The sequence below is a fragment of the Pinus tabuliformis genome, chromosome 1_2 (genome assembly GCF_031772625.1).
Source record: "Pinus tabuliformis cultivar Carrire ecotype Pingquan chromosome 1_2, CPIR1, whole genome shotgun sequence".
NCBI classification, from domain to species: domain Eukaryota; kingdom Viridiplantae; phylum Streptophyta; class Pinopsida; order Pinales; family Pinaceae; genus Pinus; species Pinus tabuliformis.
The window spans coordinates 1,136,262,169-1,136,278,357 of record NC_142298.1 but is presented as its reverse complement, the minus strand read 5'-3'; the positions used below and the strand labels follow the sequence as shown (position 1 = coordinate 1,136,278,357).

At 35.4% G+C, this 16,189-nt stretch overlaps 1 protein-coding gene across 1 annotated transcript; it reads right to left on the bottom strand.

Annotated features, from left to right (window-relative positions):
* Positions 1 to 14,572: 14,572 nt before the first annotated feature.
* On the bottom strand, positions 14,573 to 15,897 carry LOC149210172 (short-chain dehydrogenase reductase 2a-like). Its single transcript, XM_089394367.1, has 2 exons — positions 15,763 to 15,897; positions 14,573 to 15,646 (listed from the first exon to the last, which is right to left on the bottom strand). The coding sequence occupies exons 1-2, from the start codon at positions 15,831 to 15,833 to the stop codon at positions 14,839 to 14,841; spliced, it is 879 nt and encodes a 292-aa protein (XP_089250493.1). The 5' UTR covers positions 15,834 to 15,897; the 3' UTR covers positions 14,573 to 14,838.
* Between the last annotated feature and the right edge of the window lie 292 nt (positions 15,898 to 16,189).

Here is a 16,189-nt window from a genome sequence, read left to right as displayed (position 1 = left end):
CATGAAAATGAATCTTTCTTCAATAATGTTGTTAGAGGTGCTGCTATTCTCCCATAATTCTTAACAAACTTGCGATAATACCCTGTCAACCCAAGAAATCCTCGCAGATGCTTTATGGATGTGGGGATTTTCCATTCCTTAATGGCTTTAATTTTGCTAGGGTCTACCTTAACTCCTTCATGAGATACAATATGACCCAAATATTCCACCTCCTGGACTCCAAAGAAACATTTGGATCTTTTTGCATATAATTGTTTCTCCTCCAATAGTTGTAGCACCTTGTCAACATGTTCAACATGATCCTTCCAAGACTTGCTGTAGATTAGTATATCATCAAAAAATACTAACACAAATTTTCTAAGGAATGGTTTGAAAATTGAATTCATCAAACCTTGAAATGTTGAAGGTGCATTGGTAAGGCCAAAAGGCATGACCAAAAATTCATAATGACCCTCATGAGTTCTAAATGCCGTTTTCGGAATGTCTTCAATCTTCATTCTGATTTGATGATATCCCGAACGAAGATCCAACTTGGTGAAGTAAATTGATCCATGCAATTCATCCAGTAATTCATCAATGACAGGAATGGGAAACTTATCTTTAATAGTGAGCTTGTTGAGCTCCCTATAATCTGGACACATGCGCCATGATCCATCCTTCTTGTGCACCAATACTACTGGAGCTGAGAAAGAACTTTGACTCGGTTGAATTATACCAGCCTCTAGCATTTCTGCAACCATACGTTCAATTTCACTTTTTTGGACATATGGATATCTGTACGGCCTGATGTTTGGAGGAACACTTCCTGGAATCAGATGAATAGCATGATCATGATCACGCATAGGTGGGAGACCTTTGGGAGTCTCAAATACCTTGGAATGATTGTCCAAGACTTTTTGGAGATCTGGAGAAATAGATGATTCCAATGTGGAAACATCTAGCGAACATAATTGTGCAATTACACCTCTTTGCTCCTTTTTTAGAAGCTTTGTCATGCCATTAGAGCTGATTATCTTTCCTGGTTTCCCTGCAATACCCCTTAATTCAACTTCCTTTCCTTCCACAGAAAATTTCATGAAAAGTTCTTGAAAATTAAAAGCTATTGTACCCAAGGATTGTAGCCATTGGACTCCTAGTACAACATCAGCACCTCCCATTGGAATGGAAAGCATTGGGCTAGTCAATACATATTCTCCCATGGATAGCTTGATATTATGGCACTTTCCAGAACAATTTATTGTTCCTCCATTTGCAATCATCACTTGACACTCTGGTGCTGGATATAGGAAGCAATTCAATTCTTTTGCTACCCTACAATGAATAAAATTGTGGGTGCTTCCTGAATCAATCAACACTATTACCTTTTTCTTCTTGATTTGTCCTTCTATCTTGATGGTTTGAGGAGTGGTAATTCCCGCCAATGCATTACAAGATATGGTCGGATTTATTTGTTCTTCATCTAGGCTTTGTTCCTGGAATATATTCTCTTCTTTTGACCTTTCTTGCTCCTTTTCTTCTTCCTCTTCACAATCTATGTAGAATAATTTCTTCTCAGCACACTTATGACCTTTTGTGTATTTGCTATCACAATTGTAACAAAGCCCTTTTGCTCTTTTTTCTTCCAATTGTTGTGGTGTCAACCTTGTAGGTTGTGGAAGACTATGGGCAACAACACTTCCGTCTTTATAGTTGTGAATGGTATGCTTCCTAGTTGCCATAATTTTGCTTTCCATTTTTCTTGCTAACCTGAATGCCTTCTCTAATGAATCAGGTTCCCAAAGGCGCACATCATGTTGGATATTATCCTTTAAAGACCCTATGAACACATCAATCCTATGCTCCTCTGGAATATCTTTTACCCTTATGTTCAATTTTTGGAACTCCTCAATGTGCTCCATTATTGAACCCTTTTGTTTGAGACTTATCAATTGGCTAAAAAAAGTGTTGCTTTTTGTATCCTCATAATGTGCTATCAATTCTTCCGTAAAAATTGCCCAAGTGATAAATTTTTTACGAGAACAAAGCCATTGATACCATACAAACTGATTTGGTTCCAAATATAAAGTTGCCATACGTACCTTTTGTGTGTTTTGCACATTATTGAGATCGAAGAATTGCTCCATCTGTAATATCCATGTGGCGGGATCCTTGCCATCAAACTTCCTCATATCGATTTTTGGAATATGGTGATTCTTCGATCCAACATTAGCGTCTATGGAATCATGATTAACATTTCTTTTGTTCTCATCATGAGTTTCCTTTACTAACTTTTCACCATTAGTAAGTATTTCTTGTAGAAAATTAGTCAAATCTGTCTTCAAATCTGCCATGCCTGTCTTCAAATTTGTGTTCAATCAAATTGTCCATCTTAGCTTCTATGCCATTCATCTTAGCTTCCACGCCATTTATCTTAGCATCTGTTAACTTTTGTGAGCGTGACATTTGTTGCACTTGTTCTTGTAATTTTGATATATCATGTAGCATTTCTTCCTCTTCTTCATGAGTCATGCTAGAGCTTTCAGGTTCCTTACTAGGTGTTTGCATTTTCTTTCCTCGGGGCATCAGTTACCGATAATAATGCTCTACTATGCCCTTTGAATTCCTTCAAAATAAAATTTCAAACCAAGCTTAAGCAAAAATTTAAAAAAATCTACACACCTTTTTTCACTTTGTAGGAGCTCGATATTGCCTCTGATGTATCTCTGTACTTTCCAGTCATCTAGTTCTGAACTTGTGACCTTTAGTAGCTCTCTATGTCCTCTTTCCAATGCCACAAGTCTGACCCAAATTGGATTCTCCAAGGAAGAGTTATGCGAAATCTCCCACAGTGACTTGATTATAGACTAGTTCAGTAGAGCTAACTTGTACGACGTGCCGCGAGTCACTGTTTCGACCTTTGGATCTAAAAAACACCCAAAAGAAACTACATTCCGTCCTATTTCTATACCGTTTTACGAAATTTCAATCCGATCCTCAGAGAGAAATTTATGACGATTTTCCCCAGGTCACCTGTTTTGAATGTAATTCAGGAGTCTTCAAAAAGACCAACTTCCTTAGATCATATCTCCGAAAATATCACGTGAAAATCTCTGAAATTTGGACCCAATATTCAGCATCAATTCTTCTCAAATGGGTTTTTTTTGCGACTTCTGAAACATCACAGAAAAAAAGTTATAGCGAAAATTCCAAGATGACCTGTTTGGAGCAGCGAAACCCTAGAATCCAAAGCTCTGATACCAAATGTTATGAAACCAGCTCAAGAAAAGATAGAAAAGATAGATCAACGCCTTAGAATTCAGCCTCTTCGAGGGGGAAACCTCCTTTACATTACATAAATGAACAATTCTTGGATGATACAAATGACAAAACCTCCTTTCTATATATAGGAGTCTAAGGAGTCACAATATAATCCAGCCAACCTAACAATAATAATATAAAGCCACAAAAATAACAATAGAGGGATTCTATGGGGCACATAAACAATAATATGGGGGTAATAGGGGCACAAAAATATAAATAAGGGGTATAACTACAATAGTAATGGGGTAATCACTAGTATTATAGGGACCCAACACATGTTAAGGGTAGGGCTAGTGTAGCACAAGCCGAGTGGGATCCTCGGTGATTTTGATGGCTTAGATGCCCATGGGTCAAGGTTTATCAAGCCATGGGTGAAGCCTAATGTAATCTATGATGAGCTCATACCACTTGAAAAAATATATATTGTCAGGCCAGGAGTAACTCTAGTTTGGCAGAAAATTGATTCGATTTATTTCATTAGGTAGCTATTGTTATATACAAAGGATGTGACTACTCAGTTCATCTCCTGATGACTGTTCACATTCCTAATTTAACTATTTACACAAATTCACCCAATTGCAGAGGATTAGGTGTCAACATTCCCCCCCTTAATCTGAAGGGATGTTGGTGAGTCCAAGCATCGTTCTGAATCTTTCAAACTTTTCTCTTCCAAGCGCTTTGGTGAAGATGTCTGCAATTTGCTCATTTGTGGAACAATGACGGAGATGGATTGTTTTGGCCTCAACATGATGTCGGATTAGATGATATTTAGTATTGATGTGCTTTGTACGATCATGGAACTTTGGGTTCTTGGCCAACTTATTGCAGAGGTGTTGTCAATCATGAGTGGAATTGATTGTACTTGTTTTACCTGCAAATCTTCAAGAATATTCCTGAGCCACACAATTTCTTTTGTTGCTTCAGCTGCTGCCACGTATTCTGCTTTTGTTGTGGAATCTACTGGAACTGATTGTTTGCATGATCTCCAGGAGACAGATCCTGATCCAAGACTCATAGCATATCCTGAAGTAGATACCCTAGTTTCTTTGTCTCCATCGAAGTCTGAATCAGAGTATCCAATCAAGCTGAAGTCGTCCACCTGTGTATACTTGATTCCAAGGTCTTGAGTTCCCTTCAAGTACCTTAGAACCCTTTTTGCAGCAGACCAATGTCCCTCACAAGGATTTTGCATAAACCTGGAGAGGATTCCAACAGCAAATGAAATGTCTGGTCTGGTAGTAGTGAGGTAGATGGGACTTCTTACAAGCTGTCTATACTTTGTTGCATCCTCAAATTCCTTTCCTTCAATAGATGTGAGCTTTAAGTTTTTTTCCATAGGAGTAGAAAGAGGATTGCACTCTATCATGCCAAATCTGTTTAACAAATCTCCAATGTATTTCTTTTGAGAAAGAAATATGGATTTTGGATGTTGGGTTACTTCAATGCCAAGATAGTAATGAACATAGCCCAAATCAGTCATTTCAAAACTTTTCCCCAATTCCTTCTTTATGGAAGCAATGTAGCTTTCATTGTTCCCTGTCATTAAAAGATCATCTACATATACCACAAGATATACAACTGTTTTGCCAACTTTCTTGACAAATAAAGTTGCATCATCAAGATCAAAATGATTGAAGTTGAGTTTCAGAAGATGCTCAGTTAGTTTTTCATACCAGGCTCCTGGTGCTTGTTTGAGGCCATACAAGGACTTCACAAGTTTGTATACTTTATGTTCATGTCCTTTCACAACAAATCCTTCAAGCTGGGACATAAAAACATTCTCTTTTAGATCTCCATTCAAGAAGGCAGTTTTTAAATCCATTTGATGGACTTTCCAACCGTTCTGAGCTGCTAGTGCAAAGAGTGTCCGAATGGTGGCCCATTTTGCTGTGGGGGCAAAAGTTTCCTCATAATCGACCCCTTCCTTTTGTGAAAAACCTTTTGCCACAAGCCTAGCTTTGTGCTTGTCAAGTGAGCCATCAGCTTTGTACTTGTTCTTGTAGACCCACTTGCAGCCAATTGGTTTGGTTCCAAATGGAGGATCAACCAGCTTCCAAGTGCCGTTATTTATGAGGGCATCATACTCCTTTTGCATCGCTTCTTTCCATTCATCATGAGAAGCAACTTCTTTGAAGGAAGTTGGTTCAAAATCTGTAGACAAGTTCAATTCACAATCATAAGAAACATCCATATCAACACGTGAATTAGAGTCATCTACATCACCTCCATTTTGTCGGTTTGAATTTCTGGTTCCTGTTTTTCCAATTTCATCACGATGAACACTTTCAAGTGTCTTTGTCAGCCACTTTGGGGGACCTTTCTGAGATGGTCCAGGCTGTTCTATTGATTGAGTTGGGACTGAATCAAGATTGAGTCTCCCAATTATATCAATTACATCACTTAAAGCATCATCTGTTGTTGGAGTTTCATTCGGGGGAGATTGTTCTTCAGAAGAAGATTCCACATGTTGATCTAGAATAGGAATCCCCCCTTCAAGATGTGGAATCTGATTATCAAATTCTTGAAATGATTTCATTTTTGCGAATCTATCCAAGCGATCAAGTTGCCGCTCAACAACATTGTCAGATTTGGATGATTCAAGAAAAAATACATCTCTAGATACAACAAACTTTTTATTTACTTCATCATAGAGGCGGTATGCTTTGGAGGTGTTTGAATACCCCAGGAAGATACACTTACGACTTCTAGCACCAAGTTTGTTTCTATGTACCTTTGGTATCAAAGCATAACAGGTGGAACCAAAGACCCTGAGATGTTTTACCGAAGGAACATGTCCATACCACAATTCATAAGGAGTCTTGTTTCTTATAGCATTAAATGGACATCTATTCTTTATATATGCAACACATAGAATAGAATCAGCCCAAAACATTATCTTTACATTTTTAAAGAAAAGCATGGATCGTACCATATTCAAGATTGTTCTATTCATTCTTTCAGCTACACCATTCTGTTGGGGATTATAAGGCACAGTTGTTTGATGTTTGATACCATGTTGGCGAAGATAGTTTTCAAATTCATTTGATGTATATTCTTTTCCATTATCAGTGTGAATAGACCCAATATGAGATTGTGCATCATTTTCAATCCATTTATGAAAATTCTTGAATGTTTGGAAAGCCTCAGATTTGTTCTTCAATAAATAAACCCAACACATTCTGGTGTAGTCATCAATAAATGTCATGATATATTTATATCCATTTGCAGAAGGAACAGGCATTGGACCACATAAATCTGAATGAATAAGTTCAAGCTTCCTATGTGCTCTTGAATTTGAATCATGGAAAGACTGTTTGCTATGCTTTCCTAGAATGCAAGCATCACATTGCTTAAGTTTTCTAGGAATTATAGGAAAACCAACAACACCATTTTTCTTCAATAAGCGGAGATTGTCATAGTTTAAATGTCCAAATCTAGCATGCCATAATAAACTTGATGGAAGTGTACCTTCTTCATGATGAGAAATATATGAGAAATGTTGTGCATGAGCAGAGGTTCCTTGCAGTTCGAGAAGCCTTTCTTCTTCTATTCCCCTCATGACAAGTGAGTGGTCAGATGCTTTTCTTACCTCAAGCTTGCCATCAAACATATGAATGGAGTGACCTTGCTGGTGGATGTGGACCAAGGACAACAAGTTTCTTTTGAGCTGTGGGAGATATAGAACATGATCCAGAAGAAATTCTGGAAGACCAGGCAGTTTAAGCCTGATTGTGCCAAGCCCTGATGGCTTGATTTTTGACTGATCTGCAAAGTATACTACTCCATCAACATTATCAGTGAAATCTTCAAAAAAATCTTTTCTATGAGTCATGTGACAAGTTTCTCCTAAATCAAGCAACTAATCATTTTTTGAAGAAGCAAGTGAAGCATTAAACAAATCTTCATTTACTCCAATGTTACATTGTGCCTCAATATAGTGAGCAGATTCAGGTGCTTTACCTTTGTCTGTATCATCAATTTTACCTTTCTGTTGGTTTCTTTTCTGCTCAATTTTGTCCCATGGTAGCTTGCATGTAGAAGCATCATGTGATTCATTTCTTTTGCAGCGAATGCAGTGTAAGTCTGCCTTTTCTCCTTGAGAATGTTTGCCCCCCCTGCCTCTGAAATATCTTCCTCTTCCTCTTCGTCCACCTCTTCCTCTTGTAGAATCTTGAGCAGGATGCTTTTATTTATGAGCAAGGCACACAGTCTCTTTAGAAGATTCAGGGGTTGTCTTCTTTCCAAAGGCTTTCTCTCTTTCAGCAAACTTTTTCACAAGAGAGTCAAAGGTTATATCTTTAAGATTTCCATTTTCTTGTAAAGACTCAAGATAATTGGAGTAGGTAGGATAGAGTGCCTTGAGAAAATCAATAAGAGGGATATCCAGCTCAACCTTAGTGGATTTGATATCATGCATTATAGAATTTACTTCATATGCAAGAGCAAGAGGATCATTATTTTTTAGTTCAAGAGTGAAGAGTTTAATCATGAGCTGAACAAATTCAAGTGCAGAATGTGAGTCATAGAGTTCTTTCAGCTTTTGTAAAGCTTCAAAGGTAGTTGAATATGATGAAATATGGTGACTCACCACTTCATTTACAGATGCTGCGATTAATGCATAAGCTTTGCTATTCTTATTTTCCCAAATGACGAGCTCTTTGTCTGATGTAGGCTGTATTAGGTCATTGTCTCCTTCTCCGACACACACTCCTTTCCACAACTCATTGAAGATGAGGGTGTGTTTTATCATCCGGGACCATTCATGATAGTTCTCCTTGCCAGTGAGAACTATTCCTACCATAGAGATGATTGAATGAATTCTGTAAAAAAAAATACTTCTGCTGATAAAAAAAAACTTCTGCTGATATACAATGAAATTGTACTCAAAAATTTCTGTGGGAAACAATTTTGGTTGTTTAATTCATATCACAGTCAATAATCAATCATTCACCGCGAGCTCTACAAAGTTGGAGCAGCAACGGCATCAACCGCGAGCTCTACAAAGTTGGAGCAGCAACGACATCACAATTTCAAAGCTCACTGAAAGGAAAATATCATAAATTCCTTTGATTCTCTAGACCTTGAAGCCAGTAAAAAATATGGCAGTGTTAAAGTGCTGGACAGTGTTTAAAAAATATGGGACAACTTTAAAGACATTTTTAAAGACATACTAAAAAAAATGCGCTGTCCAATCGATACCATATGCCAATCAATATATACGGCATTCAACATATACCGCATTCAACTGTTACCAATGGGACAACGTTAAAATGTTGATACCAGGGATCCGATTTGGAATGACTCATCGAATATCTGAATCTGTAAATGGTTATCCATTCAATATCACGTTGAAACCTTTGAGCCCACCTTTAGAAACCAACATGTATACTAGTGCACCGCTTCAATAAACTTGAAGGAGGCAACATACAGAGAAAAGGCAATACGACTGTTGCATTCCCATTATTGCAACACTGCACTCAACACGCATATTAAGATCAACCACCATATTCGACCAAGGGATTGACCATCACTTGAATTTGAATTTAATAAGTCAGGCCAGGTCAATAAATTCGCAGGACACTTTAAAAAATGAGGCCAGCAAAACGGATATGCGAAGCGAGGGCATCCCTTACTCTTTCTGCAACTTCATTGCGCTAATGAGCCAGAGGAAAATCATTCTCAAGAACCTCCTGCACGCCCACCTTGATTCTTTCCCGCACTCGTCTCTATGCTCGCGTGGAGTCCACTGGCAAGCTCCTCCAAGGGCACGCGGCGGAGCTCCTGAACGACACTCAGATTCCTCAATACATTATCGGCGACCGCTCTTGCCCTTTCTATGAATGGATGCTCATGCGTGTCATAGAGGAAGAAGGGCCGCTACCAAATTCGCAATTAACATTTGTCAATTATCACCATTAATCTCTGCACTATGATAGTCTCGAGCCTCGAAACCGCTCAACAAAGAATCGGTCAATGTTATGCAAACGTGTTAAATTTCAAAGAAGAAATAAATCATGCAAACGTTCGAAGGTGGCCTGTACTGATGGACAAAAGGGTAGCAATGGTATACAACGTTTTAGTGGAATGAAAAGAGCAGCGTTCATGTTTGAGACACAACGTTTACGTTTGTCAAAACAGCGTTCAATAATGGTGCGACTGACAGACAGGTGGGGGCAGCGCGTTATGGACAGAAACGTTTATGCACAGTCATAGTTGTCAAGCCGGCACTCAACGCATTCAAACAGATGGTCAGTGGTCAGAGAATATGAAACATTTATGGAGTCTGAGCATATTCAACTGAAGAGGGCGCTGAATCATAAATAGATTATGTCAGGGCAGCACAAGTGTGGCAGACAGAACGCAGATATGGCAGACATAATTATAGGGAGAGAAATGGGGCAGATCAGGAGTTACAAAGACATAAAGACTAAATAGGGAGCTGGCTCTGATACCATGTCAGGCCAGGAGTAACTCCAGTTTGGCAGAAAACTGATTCGATTTATTTCATTAGGTAGCTATTGTTATATACAAAGGATGTGACTGCTCAGTTCATCTCCTGATGACTGTTCACATTCCTAATTTAACTATTTACACAAATTCACCCAATCGCAGAGGATTAGGTGTCAACAAATACAATATAAAAAAAAATTACAATATAATTATGTTCATAGGTGTGTTTATTTCATAATAGGCTTTCCAAAATTTTAGTTCAATTATCAGTAATTATTAGATGGATGGTAGAGATTTAGCCTCCACAAGTTATGTCAAAATATTATTAATAGTAATTCTAGAGTGAGGTTAAGATTTATCTCCAAGTTGGTTGTTCCCTTTTAATTGATTTATGTCAAATTAATTGATTAAATAAAATGTTATATCAACAATATCATATTGGGCATTTGGTATTAATAAGCCATAGTATTGGTCCACAGTATTGTAATAAAGACTATTTACTAACACAATTGTATAAATTAAATGATTTATAAATACTAATATGCATCAATCCATAATAAGTATCAAAACACTTACTTCATGAGACATCTCACATTTATGAATATAAAAAATCATATAGACTAACTAAATTATAACTTTACTGTAAAAAAAATTAATGTATAAGCTACACATATATACATTTAAAAAAACATGGAACAAAATTCATAAACATGAAGATTTATCTCATTTTATTATAAATATTCTTAATGTGTAAATATGCTTTGTTACAATAACATGGGAAAATACCATGCCTTATCAATACCACATACCAAAAAAGCCATAACTCACTTCGTATGACACTTGTTCATATAAATCTCAACCTTTAATTTTTTTTATTACTATGAATATTTTAGAATATTCAATGGAGATTAATTATGTACTATCCAAAACAAGCATGCTTATCACTATAACAAACATGCTTATCACTATAACAAGTTAAAAATCTCCATGGTAAAGTGGAGGTGAAACTTGATGAGTAAAACTATTATTACACATTTTTTAAAATGTATACATGTTTAAGCTCATATATTAATTTTTTAATAACTAGTAATAATATTTTAAAATAAAATTATAATGTGTGTATATATATATATATACTGTATTTTTTTTTTAAATTTTGATAACATGAGATATCATGGATTGATGCTTATTAACATTTACAGGTTTCAATTTCTATCGTTGTATTAATATTAATTTAAAAATTACAATTTTACATATAATATAACAACATAATATTTAAGAGCCCTCAAGGGCAGTTCAATTGACCATGGCCATGAAAATGAAGCATTATGTTCCAAGAAATTCTAGGTCCAAATTCTCGGGGTATATTTGTGGGCTATGTTGTAGGATGATTAAAGAAAACTATAATATTTAAGTCGTCTTCATATTAGAAAGAAACCATAATTTAACAAGCAAAAATTATTCCTATATAATTACACTTCAAATCAAAATACATTAGACATATATAATGCTTATGACACCTAACAGATTCTAAACTAAGAGATTGTTTGTTGAGAAAATATCTCAACAACCCAATCAACAAATAAACCCAATCTACCAATATTTTACTATAAGTGCTAATTCTAGGTCCAAGAATCACAAATTCAACACATATATTTGTTTGATCTAGTCATCATTAACATTTACACCCACTTTGGAGTCTCCTAGACTATGCTATTTCTTCACCACAACTTCGAGCTTACCACTGGACCCATTTTAGATCCAAGTGCCTTTGACCATCATTAACATATTTATAAGACTGATACTTCTTAACATACTTACTTTTGTACATCGTGCCAAAAACGTTGTCTCGATACTTAGCCATCTATTGACAAGCTCCCATTTGGTGCATTGTGTTTACGAGTTATCTAGGAAAATTGTTTGAACACTCAATGTCTCTAGTAGTCAATCTTACAAAATGATATGTTTAATACACAAGGATCTCATACCATAACTAGTACCCATTGTTCTTGGGTCATCACATCCTCCAAGAACCACACACTGTAACCATGTGTAGACACATTCAAATCAATGCTATGTTTAAGGGTTTCTGAGCTCCAAGAACCATCGATTTAGACTATGTTACATTGTTCATTAATTAGTTCTTCACTTTTTACAAAACAAAAATCATACATAGTTGAAACATACATGACTAGTAGACATTTAGAAAGGTATGAGAGGTTCTACATCGAACTCATCGTCATTGTCACAATCTCAGAAGTCCTTAAGGTTGACATATGGTAAGTCTTCTTAAATTGGTATATTAGTTGATTCTTTTAATTTTCTATTTAAAAGATATTTGGCATGGGTTTTGCAATTGAACATTGTATGCCCATTTCTCATGTAGTAAAAACATTCAACTGATTTCCTATTTGTATTAATGTTTCCCTTGGAGAATACGTTCCTATTTGTATTAATGTTTCCCTTAGAGAATAATTCCATTTCAGCGTGTGGGTTGTCCTCTGAGTCACTTGTGTTTATCTTCTTTTCTTCTGTTAAGAGTGTTTCTAGTTATTTCATCTAGTGATTGAGAGGAAAATTCACTTAAGGTGAAAATAACATTATCATAATTTGAAGATAAAATGTTTAATAAGATAGCCTTAGAATGTAGGAATTTACATGGTAAGTTCTTTAGATATAACACCAAAGGACACCGCTCACAAATAGAACATATCAATATACTAGTATTCTTGATGTGGTTAAAATCCTCAAAGAGGGAAAGGGTCCGACTTGAGCCAACCCCACCACTTTAGGCAATTTATTAATGTATAAGAAGGAAAATTTACATAAGCCTCTCTCATGAATGGTCACCTTACAAATGAACCTCCATGCTATTTAAATAGAGATCATGAACCAATCGGGTGCTAACCCATGGATCAAGTGTAAGTTACAAAAGTACATAGTAAAGAAACACACTTTACTGAACTCTACACTAGACCAAGTTATACTTAACTATTTCCTATGTGTAGAAATATCCTAAGATAACACATCTTCTTCTTCCATTTTAGTGCCAATTTCCTCCAACTGCAATATGAGTGATTTTAGATCATTTATATGTGTGACAAAGATACCCTGACACTCATTTTAATTTGGAATAATTGTAATTTGAAAAATAATTTTGCATTCACAGTTTTTTCCCAAATATCTTACGTAGTTGTTTCCATATTTTTGTAAAGATTTTTCTAATTCTATGAGATAAATCTGTAAATATAATTGAGAAAGTCCTAAAATAGACTTAACTTTATCCTCCCATTTCTGCCCTTCAAACCCCTTCTTCTCATAGCTTCTCTACTAAATCCCATAATTTTTTATGCATCAAATGCATTTGGACATTTATTCCATTAAATTTTTCAAAAACTATTTATTCCATATTTAAAAACAATAAAAACTGTTTTATGTTTGTTACCTCCTAAGATGGTTTCCTGCCTCACGAAAAGACCAAATATGTTATCCTCTTCAACATTTTGTCAATGCAACTTAAGTCCTCTAAATTGAAAGGAGGCCAAACAATCTCAAAATGAATGATTAGCAATCCCTGTCTTTTCTTCTTAGCGGAACCCCCTTTTTCTCCCTTTTTCGTTCTGATTGGTTTCTTTTTTGGTTTTATTCCTGGGTATTTCGGATTATTTGAATTCACCTTATTTATGGTTGTTTTATTGATTTTCATTTTTTATTTACTCTTACCTTTTTTTATTCATATTATTCATATTTTTATTTTATTTATCATAAGAAGAGGATAATAAAACTTCCTTACTTTTTTTTATTAGGTTAGTTTAGATTTTTAATTAATTTACTTGTTAAATAAATTTGTTTAAACATAATATATAAATAAATATGTTTATTTATAAACATAACTACAAAATTTATAAGCATATATAATTTACTTAATTTTTTTCTTAAAAATAATTAATAGATATAAATATGTTGATTTCTTATTTATTCTCATAATTCCTTATTTATTTTTATAATTGACTTAATAACTTATTCATCCTAATAAAAATAGAAATAACTAAAAAAACATAATTAAATCAACTAAAAATAGATATCATTAAAAAACATATAAAATAATTAAATAATTAATCAATAACTTTTATCTTATCCTAGCTTAATAACTTATTCAACTTAATAAATATAGATATTATTAAAAAACATAATTAAATCAACTAAAAATAGGATCATTAAAAACATATAAAATAATTAAATACTTAATCAATAAATTTTTATCCTAGCTTATCCCATATAACAGTATTATTATAAATTTATTTTATTAAAATTAAAAGAGGATAAGACATATTTGGTTAGATATATATTTATATAAATAATATTGGTAGATAAGTTAACTAATTAATTTAATTAATTGATTATTTAGGTAATAAACATTTATTTATCCCATAATAATATAAGTTTATTTAATTTTAAATTAAAGAATTTAAATGATTTATTAAATTTAAGGTCTTTAATTTAAATTCATTATCAGCGGATTTATTTAGTTAGTTATGTATAGATTTAAATTAAATAAATCCAACAAATTAAATAATTAATTAACTAATTAATAATATTTGTTCTGATTCTAAGTTCAATTTATTATAGCTGTAATCCAGTCCATTATAACCATTTCCTTTGGTTAAAAGTAATAAAATTTAATTATAACCATTTTACTTAATATTGTTACAATTATTTTGTGAAAATAATGGTATGTAACACAAATATGAAGCAGATAACATTAAATATTAAATAATTGTAACAACTATACATATAGGAAGCTGATAACATTAAATATTAAGTAATTGGAACGACTATCCATACTGCCCTTTGAAATGGTACACACATACTGCCCTTTGAAATGGCACACACAGATGCCATGGGCATATTCACAGATCCAACAAAATAATTTTGACCGACATGAAATGGAAGCGAGGGAAATGGATTACAGAGATTGCCAAAATAAAATATAAAAGCAAATGCTAACATTATCATACGACTAGAGCTCTAGACTCTAATCCAGCACTGAGAGAAGTAATATATATAAATCACATATACGAAGTCTAATTATTTGTAAAGGCCCCACGAGTGATTCACTACTGTGAATCCGCCATCAACGACGAGGTTATGCCCGCTAACATACTTAGACTCATCGCTGGCCAAGTAGAGACCGGCTTCCGCAATATCCTCTGCTTTAAGGGTGTGTCCCTGTAAGTTGGCAATACTGTTGCAGAAGCCCTCCATCGCAGCTTTATCGCCTTCAGAAATTGAGGAGGCATCCCCTTGTTTGAAATACTGAAGTGCAAGTGCCGTGGCCACGCCATAAGGGGACACAGTGTTCACTCTGATCCCATATTTGCCAAGCTCAGCTGCTCCATTTTTAGTCAATCCAAGGATTGCATGCTTCGATGCAGTGTAGGAGTAAGGAGCACCTCCTCCAAAAATACCCGCCACGCTGGTTGTAGAGATGATGCACCCCTTCTTCCGCGGGATCATCACGCGGGCGGCGTGCTTAATGCCGTGCATCACTCCTTTCACGTTTACATTCATCACTCGATCGAATTGCTCCATATCATACTCTGCCACGCTTTTCACCAAAACGCTGTCGTTAGTTCCAGCGTTGTTATACATAATGTCCAGTTGGCCATACTTATCCATGGCCACATCCACTGCCGCGCTCACATCTTCTTCTTTGCTCACATCGCAGTGCACGTAAGTTGCCACAGCGGGAGAAAGGGATTCCTCAAGCTTTCTGCCACCTTTCTCTGCAATGTCTGCGATTATGACTTTCGCTCCGTGCTTTGCGAACAGCCGAACAATGGCTTCTCCTATGCCCGCCGCCCCACCCGTTACTATTGCAACCTTCCCCTCCAATCTGCATGCACCATTCAATTCAACAAATACATAGTTTCAGAAAATTAATCCTACCAAATTGAAAGAAAAAAACAGAAGGTAGAAGGTTAGAGTGAATTTTTCTCATGTTATGATTACCGTCGATCTCCAAGGTTGCTCAGATTGCCAACACAACCAGAGCCTCCATTAAGATGTCCGCTAGACTCCATGGTTTTGATTGGGGAGAGAAATAGAAATGGAGAAAGCTGGAATTAGTCTCTGCTCTCCAGCAGAAATTATGGATAAGTGAAAGGAGAAGGTGGATAGATGCGTATTGTGCACATCCGGAGGGCGTAGGGAACGGTAGTTATAGATGAAATTATTGAGGATATCATACTATCGCTCGCTAACGTAGTCGCAATGCACGTTCCGGTGGGGTTGACAAAATTGATGAAGTGTAAAGGACCCATCGCAGATTCCCAACATGACTCGTGGGACCGAGGATAAGACAATATCCAACTAACGGTTAATAATAAGAAATGAACTGAAATTGAAATCTCCACAATTATCTTATATTATATTTAGG

What these genes read in the sequence shown, in the direction of transcription:
- LOC149210172 (XM_089394367.1), bottom strand. Translation starts at nt 15,833, where the DNA reads ATGGAGTCTAGCGGACATCTTAATGGAGGCTCTGGTTGTGTTGGCAAT. An exon ending in AGCAACCTTGGAGATCGACG is followed by an intron (nt 15,647 to 15,762) that starts GTAATCATAACA and finishes TGGTGCATGCAG; the next exon opens with ATTGGAGGGGAAGGTTGCAA.